The sequence below is a fragment of the Hylobates moloch genome, unplaced genomic scaffold, assembly GCF_009828535.3.
Source record: "Hylobates moloch isolate HMO894 unplaced genomic scaffold, HMol_V3 SCAFFOLD_10, whole genome shotgun sequence".
Taxonomy (NCBI): domain Eukaryota; kingdom Metazoa; phylum Chordata; class Mammalia; order Primates; family Hylobatidae; genus Hylobates; species Hylobates moloch.
In genome coordinates, this window is record NW_026652285.1 from 6,254,086 (window position 1) to 6,278,979 (window position 24,894).

General features: G+C 41.6%; 1 protein-coding gene across 3 annotated transcripts in view; it reads right to left on the minus strand.

Annotated features, from left to right (window-relative positions):
* Window positions 1–24,894, minus strand: part of USP32 (ubiquitin specific peptidase 32) — a 236,296-nt gene that overhangs the window by 152,440 nt on the left and 58,962 nt on the right. For all 3 annotated transcript variants that reach the window (XM_058445883.1, XM_058445884.1, XM_032162872.2), the window contains one exon: window positions 7,238–7,365. In XM_058445883.1, the coding sequence (XP_058301866.1) occupies window positions 7,238–7,365 (128 nt within the window). The remainder of the gene's footprint in view (window positions 1–7,237; window positions 7,366–24,894) is intronic.

Below are 24,894 nucleotides of genomic sequence, written 5' to 3' on the forward strand. Positions count from 1 at the left end.
GAGGCAGAGGCAGGAGCATCTCTTGAACCTGGGAACTGGAGGTAGCAGTGAGCCAAGATTGTGCCACTGCACTCCAGCCTGGGTGACAGAGCAAGACTCTATCTAAAAAAAAAAAAAAAAAACTACATAGAAATTTTTTGTTATTAAATTTGTTTGAGGGGAGTAGATGTTCTGAGGAGGTGGCACCCTAAAGAAAATAAAAACACTAGACAATTCAGAGTTGGTGAGGCCAGGCATGGTAGCGCACACCTGTAATCCCAGCAATTTGGGAAGTTGAGGCAGGGTGATCACTTGAGCTCTGGAGTTCAAGATCACCTGGGCAACAACATGGTGAAACCCCATCCCTACAAAAAACACAAAAATTAGCTGGGCGTGGTGACACGCACCTGTATTCCCAGCTACTTGAGAGGCTGAGGTGAGAGGATTGCTTGAGTTCAGGAGGTCGAGGATGCAGTGAGCCGAAATTGCACCACTGCACTCTAGCCTTGGTGGCAGAGTGAGACCCGTCTCAAAAAAAAACATAGTGGCCTTGGTTCAGAAAAAGACTAATCTCAAGTAGAATACATTTTTCATTTATTTTCCATTTACCTTGTTTTCTCAATCCCCTCAAATTCTGTTCATTATTTTATTCAAGTAATACATGGTTATGATTATAAGCAAGATTAGAAGTACATAAAATATTTTTCTTTTTTTTTTTTTTTTTGAGACGGAGTCTTGCTCTGTTGCCCAGGCTGGAGTGCAGTAGCGTGATCTTGGCTGATTGCAACCTCTGTCTCCTGGGTTCAAGAAATTCTCCTACCTCAGCCTCCCAAGTAGCTGGGATTACAGGCGCCCGCCACCACGCCCAGCTAATTTTTGCATTTTTAGTACAGATGGGGGTTTCACCATGTTGGCCAGGCTGGTCTCAAACTCCTGACCTCAGCTGATCTGCCTGCCTCAGCCTCCCAAAGTGCTGGGATTGCAGGCATGAGCCACCGCGCCCAGCCTAGAAGAACATAAAAATATTAAGTACACTAATATATCCTCAAAACAGTATATCTAATGAGATATACACATAAGTGCTAAAAGGTATAAATGGCCAGGCATGGTGGCTTACACCTGTAATCCCAGCACTCTAGGAGGCCGAGACAGGTGGATCACCTGAGGTCAGGAGTTTGAAACCAGCCTGGCCAACATGGTAAAACCCCATCTCTACTAAAAATACAAAAATTAGCCAGCCATGGTGGTGGGCACCTGCAATCCCAGCTACTTGGGAGGCTGAGGCGGGAGAATTGCTTGAACCTGGAGTTTGCAGTGAGCTGAGATCATGCCATTGCACTCCACCCTGGGCAACAAGAGCAAAACTCCATCTCAAAAAAAAAAAAAAAAGTATAAACTGCCATAAGTTCTTATTCCTCACCTAAAATATTCTCTGCATTAGAATTTATAACAGTAAGTCTTCAGAAGTAAAAATCGGAGCTCCATTAATCCTAGATAAATCTCTCTTTTGCTCTAAAAATATAAAGCTACCATTTTCAGGAAAATAATTTAGAAACTTACATTGCTTCCTTACATAATATATTCTAAAGTGGTCATCCTTTTTAAGTACATGATCCTTTTATAGTAAAATCCCAAAAATACCTTTCCTTGCTCTTAAAAAATGTATGTTATTACTTTTACTATTAAAACAAAACATTAGCTAGGGAATGAAGTTCTTTCCATCTACAACTGGCAGCTTGTGTAGTCCTGTAGCTTTCTTTATAGATATATTGATATTAAAATATTGCTATGGTATCTCAAAACATTAATTTCAGAATCTCACCAAGAATAATGATCCTCTGTTTACTCAGACTTAAAGGTCCAAGCTCTCCATAGGATTTTTTTTTCTCCATAGGATTTTAAAAAAGAACTCACAAGGGTCATATGTAGTGACCCTTCCCTGGCTTTGCAACTAATTACCTTGTTTATGAATCCCATTATTTAACTTGACCTCCCTGCAGTTGTGGAATATAGATCATCCATTCCATGAGTCTATCCACCCACTAAAACTAAATTCAGGCTTCAAAGTTACCAGCCCTGCCAGGCTCAGTGGCTCACATCTGTAATCTCAACACTTTGGGAGGCCGAGGTGGGAGGATCATTTGAGCTCAGGAGTTCAAAACCAGCCTGGGCAAGATGGCAAAACCATGATTCTACAAAAAATACAAAATTCTTTGTCTCTTTTGATCTTTGTTGGTTTAAAGTCTGTTTTATCAGAGACTAGGATTGCAACCCCTGCTTTTTTTGGCTTTCCATTTGCTTGGTAGATCTTTCTCCATCCCTTTATTTTGAGCCTATGTGTGTCTTTGCATGTGAGATGGGTCTCCTGAATACAGCACACTGATGGGTCTTGACTCTTTATCCAATTTGCCAATCTGTGCCTTTTAATTGGGGCATTTAGCCCATTTACATTTAAGGTTAATACTGTTACATGTGCATTTGATCCTGTCATTATGATGTTAGCTGGTTATTTTGCCCATTAATTGATGCAGTTTCTTCATAGCATCGATGGTCTTGACAATTTGGCATGTTTTTGTAGTGGCTGGTACTGGTTGTTTCTTTCCATGTTTAGCGCTTCCGTCAGGAGCTCCTGTAAGGCAGGCCTGGTGGTGACAAAATCTCTCACCATTTGCTTGTCTGTAAAGCATTTTATTTCTCCTTCACTTATGAAGCTTAGTTTGGCAAGATACGAAATTCTAGGTTGAAAATTCTTTTCTTTAAGAATGTTGAATATTGGCCCCCACTCTCTTCTGGCTTGTAGGGCTTTTGCCTAAAGACCCACTGTCAGTCTGATGAGCTTCCCTTTATGGGTAACTCGACCTTTCTCTCTGGCTGCCCTTAACATTTTTTTCCTTCATTTCAACCTTAGTGAATCTGAAAATTATGTGTCTTGGGGTTGCTCTTCTCGAGGAGTATCTTTGTGGTGTTCTCTGTTCCTGAATTTGAATGTTGGCCTGCCTTGCTAGGTTGGGGAAGTTCTCCTGGATAATATCCTGAAGAGTGTTTTCCAGCTTGGTTCCATTCTCCCCATCACTTTTTGCAGTGGCTGGTAGCAGTTGTTTCTTTCCATGTTTAGTGCTTCCTTCAGTAGCTCTTGTAAGGCAGTCCTGGTGATGACAAAATCTCTCAGCATTTGCTTGTCTGTAAAGGATTTTATTTCTCCTTCATTTATGAAGCTTAGTTTGGCTGAATATGAAATTCTGGGTTGAAAATTCTTTAAGAATTTTTAATATTGGCCCCCACTCTCTTCTGGCTTGTAGGGCTTTTGCCGAGAGAACACCAATCAAACGTAGATTTGGTCTTTTCACATGGTCCCATATTTCTTGGAGGCTTTGTTCATTTCTTTTTACTCTTCTTTCTCTAACCTTGTCTTCTTGCTTTATTTCATTGATTTGATCTTCGATCACTGATACCCTTTCTTCCACTTGATCGAATCGGCTATTGAAACTTGTGTATGCGTCACGAAGTTCTCATGCCATGGTTTTCAGCTCCATCAGGTCATTTAGGGTCTTCTCTACACTGTTTATTCTAGTTAGCCATTCATCTAACCTTTTTTCAAGGTTTTTTAGCTTCCTTGCGATGGGTTCAAACATCTTCCTTTAGCTCGGAGAAGTTTGTTATTACCAACCTTCTGAAGCCTACTTCTGTCAACTCGTCAAGTCATTCTCCATCCTGCTTTGTTCTGTTGCTGGCGAGGAGCTGCGATCCTTTGGAGGAGATGAGGCACTCTGATTTTTAGAATTTTCAGCTTTTCTGCTCTGGTTTCTCCCCATCTTTGTGGTTTTTATCTACCTTTGGTCTTTGATATCAGTTGGTGACCTCCAGATGGGATTTTGGTGTAGATGTCCTTTTTGTTGATGATGATGCTATTCCTTTCTGTTTGTTCATTGTCCTTCTAACACTCAGGTCTCTCAGCTGCAGGTCTGTTGGAATTTGCTGGAGGTCCACTCAAGACCTTGTTTGCCTGGGTATCACCAGTAGAGGCTGCAGAACAGCAAATATTACTGCCCAATCCTTCCCCTGGAAGCTTCATCCCAGAGGGGCACCCGCCTATATGAGGTGTCTGTAGGCCCTTACTCAGAGGTGTCTCCCAGTTAGGCTACACATGGGTCAGGGACCCACTTGAGGAGACAGTCTGTCCGTTCTCAGAGCTCAAATGCCATGCCGGGAGAGCCACTGCTCTCTTCAGAGCTGTCAGACAGGGACGTTTAAGTCTGCAGAAGTTGTCTGCTGTGTTTTGTTCCGCTATGCCCTGCCCACAGAGGTGGAGTCTAGAGGCAGTAGGCCTTGCTGAGCTGCAGTGGGCTCCGCCCAGTTCAAGCTTCCCCGCAGCTTTGTTTACCTACTCAAGCTCAGCAATGGTGGACGCCCCTCCCTCAGCCAGGCTGCCACCTCATAGTTTGATCTCAGACTGCTGCGCTAGCAGTGAGCAAGGCTCCGTGGGCACAGGACCCGCTGAGTCAGGCACGGGAGAGAATCTCCTTCTCTGCTGGTTGCTAAGACCTTGGGGAAAGTGCAGTATTTGGGCAGGAGTGTCCCGTTTTTCTAGGTACAGTCTGACATGGATTCCCGTGGCTAGGAAAGGGAAATCCCCTGACCCCTTGCGCTTCCCGGGTGAGGCGACGCCCCGCCCTGCTTTAGCTCGCCCTCCGTGGGCTGCATCCACTGTCCAACCAGTCCCAATGAGATGAACCAGGTACCTCAGTTGGAAATGCAGAAATCATTCGTCTTCTGCATCGATCACGCTGGGAGCTGCAGACCAGAGCTGTTCCTATTCGGCCATCTTGGGCCATTACATAATGGTAAAGGGATCAATTCAACAAGAAGAGCTATCTATCCTAAATATATATGCACCCAATACAGGAGCACCCAGATTCATAAAGCAAGTCCTTACAGACCTACAAAGAGACTTGGACTCCCACACAATAATAATGGGAGACTTTAACACCCCACTGACAATATTAGACAGATCAATGAGACAAAAGGTTAACAAGGATATCCGGGACTTGAACTCAGCTCTGCACCAAGCAGACCTAATAGAAATCTACAGAACTCTCCACCCCAAATCAACAGAACATACGTTCTTCTCAGCACCACATCACATTTATTCTAAAACTGACCACATAGTTGGAAGTAAAGCACTCCTCAGCAAATGTAAAAGAATAGAAATCACAACAAACTGTCTCTCAGACCACAGTGCAATCAAATTAGAACTCAGGATTAAGAAACTCACTCAAAACCACTCAACTACATGGAAATTGAACAACCTGTTCCTGAATGACTACTGGGTAAATAACGAAAGGAAGGCAGAAATAAACATGTTCTTTGAAACCAATGAGAACAAAGATACAACGTACCAGAATCTCTGGGACACATTTAAAGCAGTGTGTAGAGGGAAATTTATAGCACTAAATGCCCACAAGAGAAAGCAGGAAAGATCTAAAATCAACACTCTAACATCACAATTAAAAGAACTAGAGAAGGCCAGGCATGGTGGCTCATGCCTGTAATCCTAGCACTTTGGGAGGCCAAGGCAGGTAGGTCACCTGAGGTCAGGAGTTCAAGACCAGCCTGGCCAACATGGTGAAACCTCGTCTCTACTAAAAATACAAAAAAATTAGCTGGGCGTGGTGGTGGGCGCCTGTAATCCCAGCTACCTGGGAGGCTGAGGCAGGAGAATCGCTTAAATCTGGGAGGCAAAACTTGCCATGAGCCAAGATCATGCCATTGCACTCCAGCCTGGGCAACAAGAGCAAACCTCTGTCTCAAAGAAAAAAAAGAAAAGAAAAAGAAATAGAAACTAGGGTTAATTAAAAATAGCAAAGAATGGTTCTATATAATATACCAAGCCTAAAATTCCCGTGTTTTTTTTTTTTTTTTTTTTTTTGAGGCAGAGTCTCACTCTGTTGCCCGGGCTGGAGGGCAGTGGCACGGTCTCAACTCACTGCAACCTCCGCCTCCCGGGTTCAAGCAATTCTCCTACCTCAGCCTCCCGACTACCTGGGATTACAGGCACCCGACACTAAGCCCAGCTAATTTTTTGTATTTTTAGTAGAGATGGTGTTTTACCATGTTGGCCAGGCTGGTCTCGAACTCCTGACCTCGTGATTCACCCGCCTCAGCCTCCCAAAGTGCTGGGATTACAGGTGTGAGACACCGTGCCCAGCCATAGTTTTTATTATCTTATAAAATTTATTCTTTTTTTCTTTTGAGACAAGGTCTCACTGTCACCCAGGCTGGAGTGCAGTGGTGCAATCATAGCTCACTCTAGCCTCAATCTCCTGGACTCAAGCAGTCCTCCTACTTCAGCCTCCTGAGTACCTGGACTTACAGGCACACACCATCATGTCTGCTAATTTTTTTTGGTTGTTGTTTTTAAGTAGACAAGGTCTCACTATGCCCAGGCTAGTCTGGAACTCCTGAGCTCAAGTGATCCTCCTGCCTCGATCTCCCAAAGTGCTGAGATTACAGGCAGAAGCCAACATACCCAGCCAATACATTTTATTCTTATTTCTCATTTAGAACGACAAAATGCACATCTGTGTACATAACCACAAAATAGTAAACTTTTATTTTATTTTTTTTAGAGACAGTGTCTCACTATGTTGCCCAGACTGGACTTGAGTTCTTGGGCTTAAGCAAGCCTCCTGTTTCAGCCTCCTGAGTAGCTGGGACTACAGGGACGCACGGTGGCACCTGGTTCAACATATTATTTTTAGAAACAGAATATGTATATCAACTTAGCACATTTTATTTCTACCTAAACATTTTAGTAGAACTTAAATAAAAATTTAATTAAGTCCCAATAAGTTAGTATTTCATTTGCAACATTTAATTTTACAGAATTAACTATGTTTTACTATATGGAAAAGTTTTCTTTAACATAAAATTTATAAAACATATTTGCAACATAAAAATTTTTATGTCACAGAGATTAACTTTGTAAGAATAAGAAGCCAATCATGGAAATGTTCCCATGATCATAATCAGTGGCTATTAAAGCTCAAAAGTACAAAAGAAACAGAATTACAGCTCTGTAGTACTCCCATTTGACCTCTAAGAACACAGCCACGTCGACATCCAAAACAAAACCTTGTTTACCCACTCAGGAAGAAAAATAACTACAGGTAAGATTAAATCTGTTAAGAGCAGAAGGCCCCTCAGGAATTTAGGCTGGTGGGTAACTACCTCAAAGGAAAACTTAGAACAAAAACATTACCTCAGCAACTTTTGGAGGCACTCCATCCCCAAGCACTTCCCGGATGAAGCAGTGCTGGCCCATGTAATATGAGAGTCCACAGGTCCTCTTGAAGGCATCCTTCAGTCGTTTTAGCTCTACATCTGTAACTGCAATTCGGAAACAGAAGATGGGTAAGAAATCAGGAGAGAAAAGAGGTCTCTCATAATTTTTTTCAACGTGGCTCCTAAGAAAAATTGAGGCTAGGCGCAGTGGCTCAAGCCTATAATCCCAGTACTTTGGGAGGCCAAGGCAGGCGGATCACTTAAGGCCAGGAGTTCAAGATCAGCCTGGCCAACATGGCGAAACCCCATCTCTACAAAAAATACAAAAATTAGCTGGGCATGGTGGTGCACGACTATAATCCCAGCTACTTGGGAGGCTGAGGCACGATAACCACTTGAACCTGGGAGACACAGGTTGCACTGAGCCAAGACCATGCCACCGCACTCCAGCATGGACAACAAAGCGAGACTCTGTCTCAAAAAAATAAATAAAAAGAAAAAAAAGAAAAATGGGCAAACATTACACTTCTTTCTTGGTTAAATAAAACTCTATGACATTTAGTCATAATTCTAATATTTTCAAATCTAATTTAGAAAATAAGTATAAATTTTTTTTTTTTTTTTAAAGAGATGGGTCTCGCCATGTTGCCCAGGCTGGTCTTGAACTCCTGGGCTCAGGCAATCCTCCCACCTTGGCCTCCAGAAGTGCTGAGATTAAAAGCATGAGCCACCACGCCAAGCCAAAATTCTTAACATTCAATTTTCAAAAGACAAAACTTAAATGTAGGCATACAAATTTTAGGCAGGGGCGAAGAAGAAGTAACAAATATTTCAAATTAGCAGGTAAGCTAAATGCCATTGGATTCTGGCATTAATGTTTTCAGCAGCAATACATTAATCTCCTTTGTGATAAAAATTATATTATTTGTACTCCTTGAGCACATCTCTATCCATGTGGAGAACAGTCCTCAAGTTTAGCTTGGATTTTGTCATTATTTACAAAGAAAATAATTCATAAATAGATGATATTAACAAACTAAAATTTTAGATACACATTATCAAAAACAAAAAAATTACTGAGCCATTACTTTATTTTATGCATTGAAAACTTTTTTCACTATATGGAACAATCTCTATCTACAAGAACAAAGAAATAAACACCCTTTACTATTACATGATCAGTACCACAATCATAATAGAGGCGTAGAAATGGTACCTTTGACCCATGCTAGAGAAAACAGAGAATTCTTCCAGATGAAGAGAATTACATTAAATTTTAAAGGCTAAACCAAGCAAAATGAACAAGGATATGCTGGTCAGAAATTACAGTTTGCTTCAAAGTACAAGGAAGTATACAAATGTATCGTAAAAGTATCTTACTAGAGCAAAATAAGCAAGGCACGGAGCAGCAAATGATAAACCTAGAGAGGCATCAAGACCAAGTCACAGAGACTCTGCCCTGTCATAAGGAAGGGACATAGTCAGATACAACTCAGATAAAAACTGCAGGCTGGGCGTGGTGGCTCACGCTTGTAATCCCAGCACTTTGGGAGGCCGAGGCGGGCGGATCACGAGGTCAGGAGATCGAGACCGCAGTGAAACCTCGTCTCTACTAAAAAATACAAAAAAATTAGCCGGGCGTGGTGGCAGGCGCCTGTAGTCCCAGCTACTCGGAGAGGCTGAGGCAGGAGAATGGCGTGAACCCAGGAGGCGGAGCTTGCAGTGAGCCAAGATTGCGCCACTACACTTCAGCCTGGGCGACAAAGCGAGACTCCGTCTCAAGAAAAACAAAACAAAAAAAAACAAAAAAAAAACTGCAGGCAGACCAGAAACAAAACACAGTGAGATATAATTCAGATAGCTCACTCTACCAATAATATAGAGAACAGAACAAATCTGGAAGCAATAGCCTGCTACTACAAGAAAAGGAGCTAAATTTGGGAAATATCCAAAGGGTCAGTAGAACTTGAAGCTAGACTGAGAGTAGAAGCAGTACTGGGAAGTTTTTTTTTTTCTTTTTTTTGAGACGGAGTCTCACTCTGTCACCCAGGCTGGAGTGCAGTGGCGTGATCTCAGGTCACTGCAACCTCTGTCTCCCAGGTTCAAGCAATTTGCCTGCCTCATCCTCCCAAGTACCTGGGACTACAGGTGCGCACCACCACACCTGGCTGATTTTTTTTTTTTTTTTTTTTTGAGATAGTGTCTTGCTCTGTCGCCCAGGCTGGAGTGCAGTGGCATGATTTCTGCTCACTGCAAGCTCCACCTCCTGGATTCATGCCATTCTCCTGCCTCAGCCTCCCGAGTAGCTGGGACTACAGGCGCCCGCCACCATGCCAGGCTAATTTTTTGTATTTTTAGTAGAGATAGGGTTTCACCGTGTTAGCCAGGATGGTCTCAATCTCCTAACCTTGTGATCTGCCCGGCTTAGCCTCCCAAAGTGCTGGGATTACAGGCGTAAGCCACCACGCCCGGCCTACACCTGGCTAATTTTTGCATTTTTAGTTTCACCATGTTGGCCAGGCTGGTCTTGAACTCCTGACTTCAAGTGATCTGCCCACCTTGACTGGGATTACAGGCTTGAGCCACCGCACACAGCCAGTACCAAGAAACTTCAAGGATTATATTATTATGCAGACAGAGAATGTAAGAATAAGTCAGGAAAGGCCAGGCACAGTGGCTCACGCCTGTAATCCCAGCACTTTGGGAGGCTGAGGCGGGTGGATCACAAGATCAGGAGATTGAGACCATCCTGGCTAGCACAATGAAACCCCGTCTCTACTAAAAATACAAAAAATTAGCCGGGTGTGGTGGCGGGTGCCTGTAGTCCCAGCTACTTGGGAGGCTGAGGCAGGAGAATGGCATGAACTCGGGAGGCGGAGCTCGCAGTGAGCCAAGATAGCACCACTGCACTCCAGCCTGGGCGACAGAGCGAGACCCCATCTCAAAAAAAAAAAGAATAAGTCAGGAAAAAAGACGATAAACTTTTTTAAGGGCACTGAATATGGGAAACCTTGGAAAATGCAATGGGGTTTTAGAATTTTAAATGTAAAGCTTAAGAGAGGTTTGATAGGAGTCATCAGTATAGAGGTAGTAATTAAGACCACGAGGAAGAAGCATAATGAGACATACCAAAACTAGAAGAAGCCAGTGTTTCCAGGAGGAAGGAAACAGAGGGAAAAACTAAAGAGGAAGAAAATTGATATGGAATAGTCAGGAGAAAAGAAGGAGAAGCAGAAGAGTATGCTCTCCAAAGGCCAGGAAAAGGGGACTTACCAAGTTAAGGCAGAAAGGACCAGCAAGATAAAGACTAGGCCGGGTGCAGTGGCTCATACCTATAATCCTAGCACTTTGGGAGGCCAAAGCAGGAGGATGGCTTGAGGCCAGGAGTCAGAGACCACCCTAGGCAACATAGTGAGACCCTGTCTCTACAAAAACAGAAAAATTAGCCACACATGGTGGCACGTGCCTATAGCTACTCAGGAGGCTAAGATGGGAGGATCACTTGAGCCCAGGAAGTCAAGGCTGTAGTGGGCCATGATCGTGCCACTGCACTCCAGCCTGGGTGACAGAGCGAGACTGTCTTAAAAAAAAAAAAAAAAAAAAAAAAAGATAAAGACTAAAGAGTGCTTGGCACACAGTTAATCACTTTGATAAATGCTTGTGGTAGGAAGGGGGGGTTCAGGTTCAGCAACATGGAGACCAATGATAAACAATAAGAACCACTAGTTGAATAAGTAGCTAGAGAAAAGTATGACTATTTGGTACTTTATTTAAAATTGGATTTGTAATATTAACATTTGCAATTGAAGGAGGTAACTTCGGCTGCAGAATATGTATTTCTTCAAGATGCCTAATTTTCATTAATGGCTTTAGTAACAAATTAGGTTGTTCACAGTCTAGTGGAGGAAACAAGAAAATTAAACATTCAAATAATATATTATTAGAATAATATATGATTAAATATTAGAATAACAGTATTAGAATATATTACAATATAATTAATCTAATATATTAATTGTATATTAATCTAATAGATTATCTGTATAACAGTATAGGTAATCTCCTATACTGTTGGTTACAGATTATTTGAAGAACTACTTGGTAATATGTTTTTTAAAAATATAATGTGGTGGCCGGGCACGATAGTTCACACCTGTAATGCCAGGACTTTGGGAGACTGAGGCAGGTGCATCCGTTGAGGCCAGGAGTTCGAGACCAGCCTGGCCAACATGGTGAAATCCCATCTCTACTAAAAATACAAAAATTAGCCAGCTGTGGTGGTGGGTGCCTGTAATCCCAGTTACTCAGGTGGCTGAGGCAGGAGGATTGCTTGAGCTGAGGAGGCACAGGTTGCAGTGAGCTGAGATAGCCCCACTACACTCCAGCCTGGACAATGACAGAGTGAGACTCTGTCTCAAAAAAAAAAAAAAAAACATATATTTATATATGGCAATCTGATGACTAATGAATTTATTCACTTAAACTGCAGGGAAATGTACATATAAATAAGCTTTTAAAGCATTTATAAGAAGCAAATAATCTCCATCAACAAAGGACAGATTGAATAAATTATTGTATGCACTTAGAATATCATACAGACACTGAAATGTTCCCACAGATCCATATTTACTGAAAATAAATACATAAAAATGTTCACCATACAGTGAAATGTTGAAAATTTTGAAAATAAAAATTTAAGCAAGACAGAAAATATAATAGAATCAAGCCTAAGTTCTGTTCTGAGGTTTTTTTGTTGTTGGTTTTTTGTTTTTTGTTTTTTGAGACGGGGTCTCACTCTGTCACCCAGGCTGGAGTGCAGTGGCATGATCTCAGCCACTGCAACCTCTGCCTCCCAGGCTCAAGCAATCCTCCCACCTCAGCCTCCCAAGTAGCTGGCACTACAGGCTCCCACTGCCACACGTGGATAATTTTTTGAATTTTTAAGTAGGGTTTTGCCATGTTGCCCAGACTGGTCTCAAACTCCTGAGCTCAAGCAATCCACCCGCCTTGGCCTCTCAAAGTACTGGGATTACAGATGTGGTAATTTTTTTTTTTTTTTTTTGAGACTGAGTCTCACTCTGTAGCCCAGGCTGGAGTGCAGTGGCATGATCTTGGCTCACTGCAACCTCCACCTCCCAGGTTCAAGTGATTCTCCTGCCTCAGCCTCCCCAGTAGCAGGGATTACAGGCACCTACCATAACACCTGGGTAAGTTATATATTTTTAGTAGAGATGGGGTTTCACCACGTTGGCCAGGCTGGTCTCGAACTCTTGACCTCAAGTGATCTGCCAGCCTAGGCCTCCCAAAGTGCTGGGATTACAAGCATGGGCCACCGTGCCTGGCCCAGATACGGTAAATTTTTTAAATAAGAAAATGATATTAGTTATCTTCATATTAGAAAGAAAAAGTAGCTTCAGAAAAGGAAAAAGGGACTTTTTTTATATCTTCTCTCTCCCCCTCTATCCCTCTCTCAGTAAAATTACAGTGAGAATAAAAGAAGATATAAACTCACAAGGACAGAGGTTTAAAAAACTACATAATGGGTACAATGTACCCTACTCGGGTGATGGGTGCATTAAAATATCAGATTTCACCACTGTACACTTCATCCATGTAACGAAAAACCACCTGTACCCCAAAAGCTATTGCAATTTTTTTTTTAACTCACAAAGACAAAAATAGGAGAAGAGAGAAGTGAGAACCTAAGAGACAGTCAAATATTTCTGGTGCACATTAAGTATCTGGAGTGGTCACTGACCTAAGCCAACCCAAGAAAGTTAAAACCTAAATACTAGCAGCTGAGAAATTCAAACAAGAAGCAAAGGAATTTACCCTGTCCATAGCCCCAAAAGGCTCAGAAATGGATGGTACCAATTACCACAAAAGTCAGGGGGGTAAAAGGTGAGGCTGAGAAAAAAAAAAATAGAGATTGGTTCAAAGTCTATGAGGAGTGGTTAGACTCTCTGGTCCCTTGCAGCACAAGGCAGTCAGGCACCAATATACCACCTACCCAAAACTCCATCACTTTCACACCAACCTTTTAACAACTCCGGGACTCAAGTGATCCTCCCACCTCAGCTGCCCAAGTAGCTGGGACTACAGGCATGCACCACTATGTCAGGCCCTTCCTAGCTATTTTTAATTTGTACTTTTAGCTGATTTTTTTCAACAAGCATTTATGAAATGTCTACTGTGCCAGGCTTCTTTTTTTTTCGAGATGGAGTCTCACTCCGTCCCCCAGGCTGAAATGCGTGATCTCAGCTCACTGCAACCTCTGTCTCCCAGGTTCAAGCAATTCTCCTGCCCAGCCTCCCAAGTAGCTGGGAGTACAGGCACGGACCACCATGCCTGGCTAATTTTTGTATTTTTAGTAGAGGCGGGGTTTCGCCATGTTGGCCAGGCTGGTCTTGACCTCAGGTGATCCACCTCCCCGGCCTCGCAAAGTGCTGGGATTACAGGCGTGAGCCACCAAGCCCAGCTGTCAGGCATTTATTAAATGTCTGCTTATCTCAGTCAAGATGAGTAATACATAGTCTCCATATTCTAATACTTCAAAATTTAGTAGAAAAGATAGGACACAACAAAAATAACTATAATACCAAATAGGAAATATTAAACTGGAGGTATTCAATGGAGTTCCAAAATAGGGAATAATTAGGAAGTGGTGATTCCTAAAGAGTAGGGGTTCACCTGGCAAAAAAAAACGCAAAGGGTTATTCTATGCAGGGAAAACACATATAAAAGAATAAAGTGGCATGGATAATCAAAGAATTGCAAGTAGTATGATATAAACGGAATACAGGGTATAAGAAGCAGAGTTGTCAGAAATGAGGTTAGAATGATAATGGGCAGACAAAACAGAACCCTGACTTTATTCAAGATGATAATGTCCTTAGCTAAATGACTATATTTTTCAGTTTCCCTTGCAACTAGAAATGGCCAATGAAATGCAGTAGAAATGACTGAGGGGACCTCCACGAAGCTTCTTAAAAAGGTAACAGCTGGCAAATATCCTTTTGCCCTTATCTCTTCTTCCCACCTGGCACTCAGATACAATGGCTGCATCCCCAGCAGCCATTTTACACATCTATTTTTGAGTGAACATCAAAGTTATAAGCCATACAGTAAGGATGGCGAAGTCAAAAAGATTTTTAAAAGCCTAAATGACCATGGAACTGCCATATGACCCTTGGATAGCCTACCTCCAGATTTACGTGTGAGAAAAATAAACCCTTATATCTTATTTAAACTATTATTTTGTTTAACATACATCCAAACTTAAACCTGATAAAGGTATCAGGTACAAGTTTATGGAAGGCCATTCTAAACCATGTTAAAAATCCTTTCCTGGCTTTAAACAAAGAAGTAACAATCAGGTTTACATGCACATTGGTGTCAATGCAATAAACAGACTGGGAAAAGGTCAGAATGGAGGTATAAAGACCAGTTGAGCAGTTACTGCATTTGTTCAGACAAGAGATGAACTCAAGAAAAGAACTCAGGCCGGACGCGGTGGCTCACGCTTGTAATCCCAGCACTTTGGGAGGCCGAGGCGGGCAGATCACGAGGTCAGGAGATCGAGACCACGGTGAAACCCCGTCTCTACTAAAAATACAAAAAAATTAGCCGGGTGTGGTGGCGGGCGCCTGTAGTCCCAGCTACTCGGAGAGGCTGAGGCAGGAGAATGGCGTGAACCCGGGAGGCGGAGCTTGCAGTGAGCCGAGATTGTGCCACTGCACTCCAGCCTGGGCAACAGAGCGAGACTCCGTCTCAAGAAAAAAAAAAAAAAGAAAGAAAAAGAAAAGAACTCGAAGGCACAGCCTCAAGCGATCCTGCCGCCTCTGTCTCCAAAGTGCTGGGATTACGGGCCTAAGGCATAAAGTAAAAAGGGAGGTAAGAAGGCAGATTCAAGAGATAAGGTTAACTGAACAGGGTTCATTGAATAATTAGCTGTCAAAGGACTAGAAAGAAAAAAATGATCTTTGATGATTTCAAAGTGTCTGCCTGTTTCTAAGATATAGTCAGTGCTACTGATGAAGACAAGTCTAGGGGAGAATTTGAATATATTATATTGTATTTACATTTCTGTTATGAAATGAATGTATGTGTCCCCTCAAATTCGTATGTTGAAGCCCTAACACACAGTGTGGCTGGTTTTGGAGTAAGGAAGCAATTATTGTTAAATAAGCTTATAAGGATAGGACCCTGACCTTACAGAATTAGTGTTCATAGAAGAGACACCAAAGGGCTCAAGCGCAACATAGGCACAGAGGAAAGAGCATGTATGGATGCAACGAGCAGGAAAGGCTCTCTTCTGCAAGCCAGGAAGAGAGCCCTCACCAAAAACAAAACCTTGCTGGAACCAAACGTTATTTCCAATGGGAAATAACATTTCTGTTGTTTAATCATCTAGTCTTTGGTATTCTGTGATGGTAGCCCAAGCTGACTACTATCATTTCTATAGTACCAATGGTAAATAGACCAACTCCTCCATTTTAATTTAGATAGAGGCCGGCGCGGTGGCTCACACCTATAATCCCAGTACTTTGGGAGGTCAAAGTAGGTGGATCACTTGAGGCCAGGAGTTCGAGACCAGCTTGGCCAACACGGAGAAACACCATCTCTACTAAAAATACAAAAATTAGCCAGGGATGGTGGTGCACACCTGTAATCCCAGCCACTCAGGAGGCTGAGGCAGGAGAATCGTTCGAACCTGGGAGGCAGAGGTTGCGGTGAGCAGAGATCGCACCACTGCACTCCAGCCTGGGAGACAGAGTGAGACTCTGTCTAAAAAAAATAAAAAATAAAAAATAATTTAGATAATCTATGTAAATTGGCTTTTACAAAGTCATATGAAGAGATTAGAACTCACTGTCCATGAAAGGAAAATAAAATTATGTACTTAACAATTGCACAAAACAAACATAAGAGAGCAGCACAACACTCATTGTCATGCTCTAAACTCTTAGAGGTTACCTTGTCTAAACCAGTAGTTATTAACCTTTTCTGCAGTGACACAGGATGGATGTTGTCATTACCATGAGCATTCCCTAAATTCTAGCTGCAACTATACTGTTTACTTCCAGTCAAGAAATCACATGCATGTGTGAAATGCATGAAATTAAACCCATTTTTGTAAAGGTAAGCTTTTTTCTTAAAGTCCAATACTTTATTATTACTCATTACATGGTATAAAATATTTCACAATAAACCACAATACTGGTGTTCTATTCCCCTATTATATACTGCTTTATATTATAACTTTTTTTCAAAGGTAATATTTGTCTTATCTCTCCAAGTATATTTTAAGTCTCTTGAGAGCAAAGACCAAGTCTATTCTTCATCTCTATTTCTTTAAGACAGCCAAGGCAGGACCATGCATTCTGATTTCTGTTATAGGATAGGAGTTGCTGTTTTAACAGTTTGGTTCCAAAGGCAAAGAGGAAAATTTAACAACATCTGAATCAGAGGATAACCACAGAGATAAACATTGGGAAATATGCCTTTCACTGCCAAAGTGGGCTAAGAATTTACAAACCTAGGACAAGAAGAAATTGTATAATGCAGCAAAGAAAACACAACCAACATATTTGTAAATCTGCTTGGTGCAGCTGATCTGAAGTAAATTAACCTACCAAAAGTCACTTTGGTAGGGTCCCTGCTAAAAAAAGCTACTGCAGAGCCACTTCAGGTAGATGATAAAACCCAGATGGGACATCTCAGGCAAGAGGGGGCCTACAACTAGTAATTTTTTTGCTACTGGTGACTTTGTGCCAAATGTCCATGAACAAATGAATCCAAAAAAGTATGATATAAGGCCCGGCGTGTGGCTCACGCCTGTAATCCCAGCACTTTGGGAGGCTGAGGCAGGCAGATCGCTTGAGGTCAGGAGTTCGAAACCATCCTGGTCAACAGTTTGCTCCCTCTCTACTAAAAATACAAAAGTTAGCTGGGCATAGTGGCAGTGCCTGTAGTCCCAGCTACTCAGGAGACTGAGGCAGGAGAATCACTTGAACCCAGGCGGTGGAAGTTACAGTGAGCTGAGATAGCGCCACCACACTCCAGCCTGGGCAACATAGTGAGGCTCTGCCTCAAAAACAAAAACATAAAAGTATGATACATTCTTATTATAGAATACTTTTAGCATAAAAAGGAAAAAAACAAAAGTGCTGATATATGTAACAACATGGATGATGCTCACAGATATTACACTAAGTAAAAGAAGGCTGATTAAAAAAAAGAGCAGATACTCTGTGATTCCCCAAGTTCTAGAACAAGAACAACTCATCAGTGATGACAGGTCAGAACAGTTATTGCCTCTGAGGATGTGGTAGATTTACTGGTAAGAGGAACAAGTCAACTTTCATAAGTGATAGAAATGTTCCATATCTTGTCAAAATGCGTGGACACATAACTTTTGCATTTTAGGATATAAAAATTTTCCCTCCAAAAAAACCTGTAAGGAGGCTGATTGCTGGAATGGTAAAGACCTCTGAAAATCCATTCTTCTAAAAAAGCAGCAAGAACACTATCAAAAACTATCAAAATCCAACTTTTTCAGAACTCTAGAAATCAAATGCTTGCAATAATCCAAAGAGCTTTATTCCAGAAAAATGACTGAGCCGAGTGCGGTGGCAATCCCAGCACTTTGGGTGACTGAAGCAGATGAATTGTTTGAGCCCACGAGTTTAAGACCAGCCTGGGCAACATGGCAAATGCTGTCTCTACAAAAACTACAAAAATTGGTGGCACATGCCTGTAGTCTCAACTACTCAGGAGACTAAGCTGGGAGGATCGCTAACACCTGGGAGGTCAAGGCTGCAGTCAGCCATGATCACGCCACTGCACTCCAGGCTGTGACAGCTCACTCTCTCAAAAAAAAAAAAAAAAAAAAAAAATGGCTGAACCTCTGTTTAAAAAAAAAAAAAAAAAAGCAATATTTGTAGTGTTTTAACATGTTCTATTCCCATCACCTTCTCCCCAGCTATGCAATAGCTTTGAAAACCAAAAATCTCCCTAAGCTGTAAAAACCAACAGTCAAGCAGCCACTGAAGGAGGCAGAATGGGTTTAGAGCTTCTCAAAAGAAGTGTCAATATTTGACCTATCTGGTAGCTCATTAAAAAGTTCCATTCTCAAGGTTTGTCTTTATTTGATCTGGCTTTGAGTTCACTCTGCAAATAAAACTTTTTCCCTGGCATTCTTCAAAAACAATCAGTGGCAACTATATAACTTCACAGCTGCCTGAGAAAGCACTGGCAGATGGAGCTAACAAGAGGCTAACCAAAAAACTTGAAAGGAAAACCTGGAAAACAGCAAGTCCACAAGGGCTTTGAAAGGCTCTGACATATTCCTGGAAATCCAAAAGGCCACCTGCATATGGAGAGCAGTGCATGCGCCCCAAAATTCCCATATCTCTCACTTTGGCTGACCTTAAAGCTCCACACAAGCAGGAAGTGAAGGCTAAAGCAGAGTTGTAAACTGACTGTACAACATTTGAACGCACACCCGAGTAGTATAGAACCCCTCCACCAAGGCTGAACTTATAGGTTCAAGGCATTTTTTAAAATCTCTGTCCAATCTTAGCTGACCACTAAGCTAAATAAGCACACACAAAAAAGAATACACACTTTATAAAATCAGACCAAGAAAGTCACTAAGCAAATAAATAACAGCAGGAACAACAACAAATAGCAGTAACAAACCTTAAGGTAGGGAATCCAATTTCCAGAGCTGCCACACTATAGTACTTAAAATGTCTCATTTTCAACAAAAAATTGCAAAGCATTTAAATAAGAAAATGAAGCCCATACACAGGAAAAAGGGCATTAAATAGAAACTGTCTGTAGGCAAGTCCAGACATTTGATTTACTAGGTAAACACTTTAATGAACTATTTATAAACAAGTTCAAAGAAGAAAAAAAAACACGCCTAATGACTTCAAGTATGAGAACACTGTCTCACCAAATGGAGAATATCAATAGTGAGATGAGACGGAAATTATAAAAAGAAACAATTAGCAATTCTGGAGTTGAGAAGTATGAGGTTGCAGTGAACTATGATTGCATCGTTGCACTCCAGCCGGGACAACAGAGTAAGACCTTATCTCAAAAAAAGAAAACAATTACAAAACTTGAAGATAGTCAATTTTGATTATCCAGTCTGAGGAACAGAAAGAACAACAAATGAAGAGGCCAGGCACTGGTTCACACCTCTAATCCCAGAACTCTGAGTGGTCTAGGTGGGAGGACAGCTTGAGACCAGGAGTTCAAGACCAGCCTGGGCAACACAGGGAGACCCCATCTCTACAAAAAATAAATCATAATTAGGCAGGCATGGTGACACACGCCTATGGTTCCAGCTACATGGGAAGCCGAGGCAGGAGGACTGCTTGAGCCCAGGAGTTGGAGGCTGCAGTGAGCTATGATTGAACCCCTGCACTCCAGCCTGGGCAACAGAGCAAGACTCTCTTAAAAAATAAAAATCAATATATATATGATATGTAGACCGAGCAAGCAACAGAAGAAGACCCTTTCTCTTAAAAAATAAAAATAAATATATATATGATATGTAGATATATCAGTACATGCATAGTTATAATACATCTCTTACTGACAACTCCCAATTCCTTATACAAAAGGACAAAAATGCCCTAAGGGTACCTTTATCTTTCCAAGTGATTAATAGTAGTTAATATCATTAAACGCTCTCAGGCTGAAGCTGAATTAATCTCTGGAAAGGACTGGACGACCCAGCAGTGAAGAGTATTCATACTGTCAAGCACTGGCATTTAGTTACTTTTTTTTTGAGATGGAGTTTCACTCTTGTTGCCCAGGCTGGAGTGCAATGGCGCGATCTCAACTCACTGCAACCTCCACCTCCCAGGTTCAAGCAGTTCTCCTGCCTCAGCATCCCAAGTAACTGGGATTACAGGCATGTGCCACCACGCCCAGCTAATTTTGTATTTTTAGTAGAGATGGGGTTTCACCATGTTGGTCAGGCTGGTCTCGAACTCCTGACCTCAGGTGATCCACCCGCCTCCACCTCCCAAAGTGCTGGGATTACAGGTGTGAGCCACCGCACCCAGCCCTAGTTACATTTTTAAATGACTTTTTCCATTTAATTGTTAGTCTGCTTCATCTAGCATTCCCATAGTATTGTTTCTACAACTTTTTTTATTGCAAATATAGAGTATTTCAGCTATACTATGACTTAATTTTCTGTAAGCCACCACCCTATGAACCTAATCATCACTTATAACATTGTTTCTATGAAAAAATAAGTTTTAAATTCCAGATAAACTTTTGAACACAATCCAGGCTGGGCACAGTACCTCACACCTGTAATCCCAGCACTTTGGGAGGCTGAGGTGGGTGGATCACTTGAGGTCAGGAGTTCGAGGCCAGCCTGGCCAACATGGTAAGACCCCATCTCTACCAAAAATACAAAAATTAGCCAGGTGTGGTGGCAGGTACCTGTAGTCCCAGCTACCTGCTAGGCTGAGGTGGGAGAATCATTGAACCCAGTAGGTAGAGGTTGCAATAAGCCAAGATCACGCCACTGCACTACAGCCTGGGTAACGAGGGAGACTGTCTCAAAAAAATAATAATAAAAATAAAAATAAAGGTAATAGTCCTCTGTGCTTCAAGAATATAAAAGACCACTAGGAAAACAGAAGGCCAAGTAAGTTTTTAACATCTAAAAATGAGATTAAAAAATGAACATTATTCTTACAGAAGGAGTTTATCATAGATCTAATTTTGAGAAACTAGATGAGACCAGGATATTGAGGATGACGGTGCTTCACAAGGTTTTGATATTACATCATGGGGCACCACTGACAACTAAGAAAATATAGCTTAGTCTATGATTACAGGGCCAACAGGGATGTCACTTGCCAAGATTGAGAATCTCTGGCTTAGGCCAAAAAGATTTAAAATGTTATAACACACAATAAATTGATAAAAATTTAAAATGCAAACCTTAGAACCAGAAGGTAGAGACACACGAGAGTTTCCAACTGTTGCAAACTACTTCTCATTCCCTAACCACATTATGTTCACTGCTACTGTCCTTGCAGTGTCCTCTGCCTATGAGCTCCAATCATACTCTGAACAATCCAACATCCTTCAAGGCTTGGCTTAATGTCCCTCCGTTATGTTTTGGAAGCCTATTCTAATTGCTTCCATGCCCCACCACCTAAAAAGTTAGGTGTCCCTCCTACAAAATAACTTTCCTTATAATCACTTATTCAATATCAAATTCTCAATGCTTTAACTTTAAAATAACACAGCTTATATGGTATTTGTTTATTGAATTGTATATCTCCCCTCTGCTCTTTAAGAACAAAGAAACTGCCTATTTATATGTATCCCCAACACCCAGCAAAGAATCTTAAATATTATTGATATTTTTGGATAAAGACAGAATTTTTTAAATGATCAAATGAATGTGCTATCTATTCTCTTGTCCAAGGCCTTATGCTTATTACTAAACCTCAGCATCTAGAACAACTTCTGACACACAGTAAGAACTCAGAAAAAATGTTTTTTCAAGCAGGACACAGTGGCTCAAACCTGTAATTCCAGAACTTTGGGAGGCTGAGATGAGAGGATCACTTGAGCCCAGGAGTTTGAGACCAGCTTGAGCCACACAGGGAGACCCTGTCTCTACAAAAAACAAAAATATTAGCATGGTGGTGTGCACCTGTACCAGCTACTCAGGAGGCTGAGGTGGGAGGATCACTTAAGCCCAGGATTGGAGACTGCAGTGACCTATGATTGAACCACTGCACTCCAGCATTCCATGAAGAATGAGACCGTGTCTCTGAAAATAATAGATAAATAAAGAGTTCATAGAAACATGACAATGTTTGTAAGACAAAGATTCTTTTTTTTCTTTTTGAGATGGAGTCTTGCTTTGTTGCCCAGGCTGGAGTGCAGTGGCGCAATCTCGGCTCACTGCAAGCTCCACTTCCCAGGTTCACACCATTCTCCTGCCTCAGCCTCCCGAGTAGCTGGGACTACAGGCACCCACCACCACACCCAGCTAAATTTTTTGTATTTTTAGTAGAAACGGGGTTTCAGCTTGTTAGCCAGGATGGTCTTGAACTCCTCACCTCGTGATCCACCTGCCTCAGCCTCCTAAAGTGCTGGGATTACAAGCGTGAGCCACCGTGCCCGGCCCTGTAAGACAAAGATTCTTAAAACTGGCCAGGCACAGTGGCTCACAGCTGTAATCCCAGCACTTTGGGAAGTAAGGTGGCCTCCTGACTTGAGGTCAGGAGTTTGACACCAGCCTGGCCAACATGACAAAACCCCATCTCTACTAAAAATACAAAAATTAGGCCGGGCACAGTGGCTCATGCCTGTAATCCCAGCACTTTGGGAGGCCGAGGTGGGTGGATCACCTGAGGTCAGGAGTTCGAGACCAGCCTGGCAAACATGGAGAAACCCCATATCTACTAAAAATACAAAAGTTAGCCAGGCGTGGCGGCACATGCCTGTAGTCCCAGTTACTTGGGAGGCTGAGGCAGGAGAATCGCTTGAGCCTGGAGGTGGAGGTTGCAGGGAGCCAGAGGTTGCAGTGAGCCGAGATCACACTGCACTCCAGCCTGGGCAACAGGGTAAGACTCCATCGCAAAAAAAAAAAAAAAAAAAAAAAACTAAAACTATACAAAATACATACAGAAGTAGATGATAATGTGAAAAAAAATGTGGTTGTTGTGCTGGGATTTTTAAATTAGTTTTTCATTACACAAGCAGTAGGTGAATGCATTCTTCTTCTAAATTCAAACAGTATACATAAAGTAGGCCGGGCGCGGTGGCTCACACCTATAATCCCAGCACTTTGGGAGGCCAAGGCAAGCAGATCGCTTGAAGTCAGGAGTTCGAGACCAGCCTGGCCAACGTGGCGAAACCACATCTCTACTAAAAATACAAAAACTAGCCAGGTGTGGTGGCACATGCCTGTAATTCCAGCTACAGGGGAGACTGAGGCAGGAAAATTGCTTGAACCTAAGAGGCGGAGATTGAAGTGAGCTGAGAACATGCCACTGCACTCCAGCCCGGGCAACAGAGCAACACTCTGCCTGAAAACAAACAAACAAACAACAACAAAAACCCGGTATATATAAAGCTAAAGATACCACTATCATAAAATCCTACTTACTTCCTCCCCTCAGTCCTGATCCCTCCCATGCCCATTCAGTCTTCCCCAAGAGATAATCAGTTTGGTTTGTCTCCTTTCAGATCTTTTTCCATGCTTTTATAAGATGTACCCTCACAGAAACTTACAGTGGTTAGCATATAATACATATTATAATGCAACTTACTACATACAGATTTAGTTCATTCCTTATGTGCTGTATAGCTTTTCATTATATAACATTAGTAATATACAGGTATTCACTTACTGTTCATATTTAGGCTGTTACCCATTTTTTCCTTCATACACTTGTATATACATGCCTCCTTAGATACATACAGAGAGTGCTTCTCCAGTGAGCACTAGGGTCATTCCCATTTTTTTGGTTTAATACATATTGCCAAACGTCCTTCCAAGTGGCTCTACCAATTTACATTCCCAAAATTGTGCTTTTCCTAGCCTCTTGTTCACTATTGCTTAGATAGTTTCTACAATTCAACTTTTTAAAAATTATAGAAGAACCTATCCTGTATAGCCTATCTAAGGGTAGCTGTTTAAATAATGAAGAAAAATAAATATCCACTTATCCTGTCATTCAGAAGGTATAAATCTGGCACCGTTATTATATCCTCATTTCTATTCCCAAGCAGACCATCTGTAATTCAAAGTAGAAAACAGTGTGGAGAGAGAAAGATAGATAGATAGATAGATAGATAGATAGATAGATAGATAGATAGATATATGCCATTTGGCCTCAATGCTCAATGTTAACACAAAGATATAGTGTTAACAGTATTACTACACGTGGGTATGTGCCTGGAAACTAAAAGTGGATCCACTCTTCCCTTCTACTATGTCCATACAAAGTTGTTCTTGGCTTTATCACAATACACATGGTTAGTACAGCCTGTAGAATGGATGGTGGCTCCATATCTTTACTTCACAGACTGCCAGTGTCTGTAATCAAAATGAACCACCCCATCTTTGCAAAGCATCAGGTTGCCCCATCTGCTACTACTTCTGTTCCCCCAGCATCCCTGAGCTTGAATACATCACATTAAAAAAAATCGTAGTCTGAGAAAATTCTGCTCTTTTTTATCAGAACGTTCTTATTAACAAGCATAAAAATGTGAAGAAAATATAGAATGAAATCTGTATGTTGTACAACAAAGCTACTTTGTCCATGAATCAACCAGTTACAATTTATAAACTTTAGAGGACAAATGGAGAAATACGCAAGTTGGATGGGTTTTCCTCTACTAAGAATGAAACTCCCATTCTGAAACATGTAAAATATGCCACTATAAAATTAACAATTTAAATTAATTTCTGAGGAGGAATGTGTCTTTGAAAACTGCCCATAAGAACAGAACATAAATTTAAAAAGATATCACTTAGTTTATTGTCACAGGAAATCTGTTGTACACTTAAACGCTGCAAGAGAGTCTTAAACATATCATGGAGAGAATGTCCTTAAGTATTCATTAGCT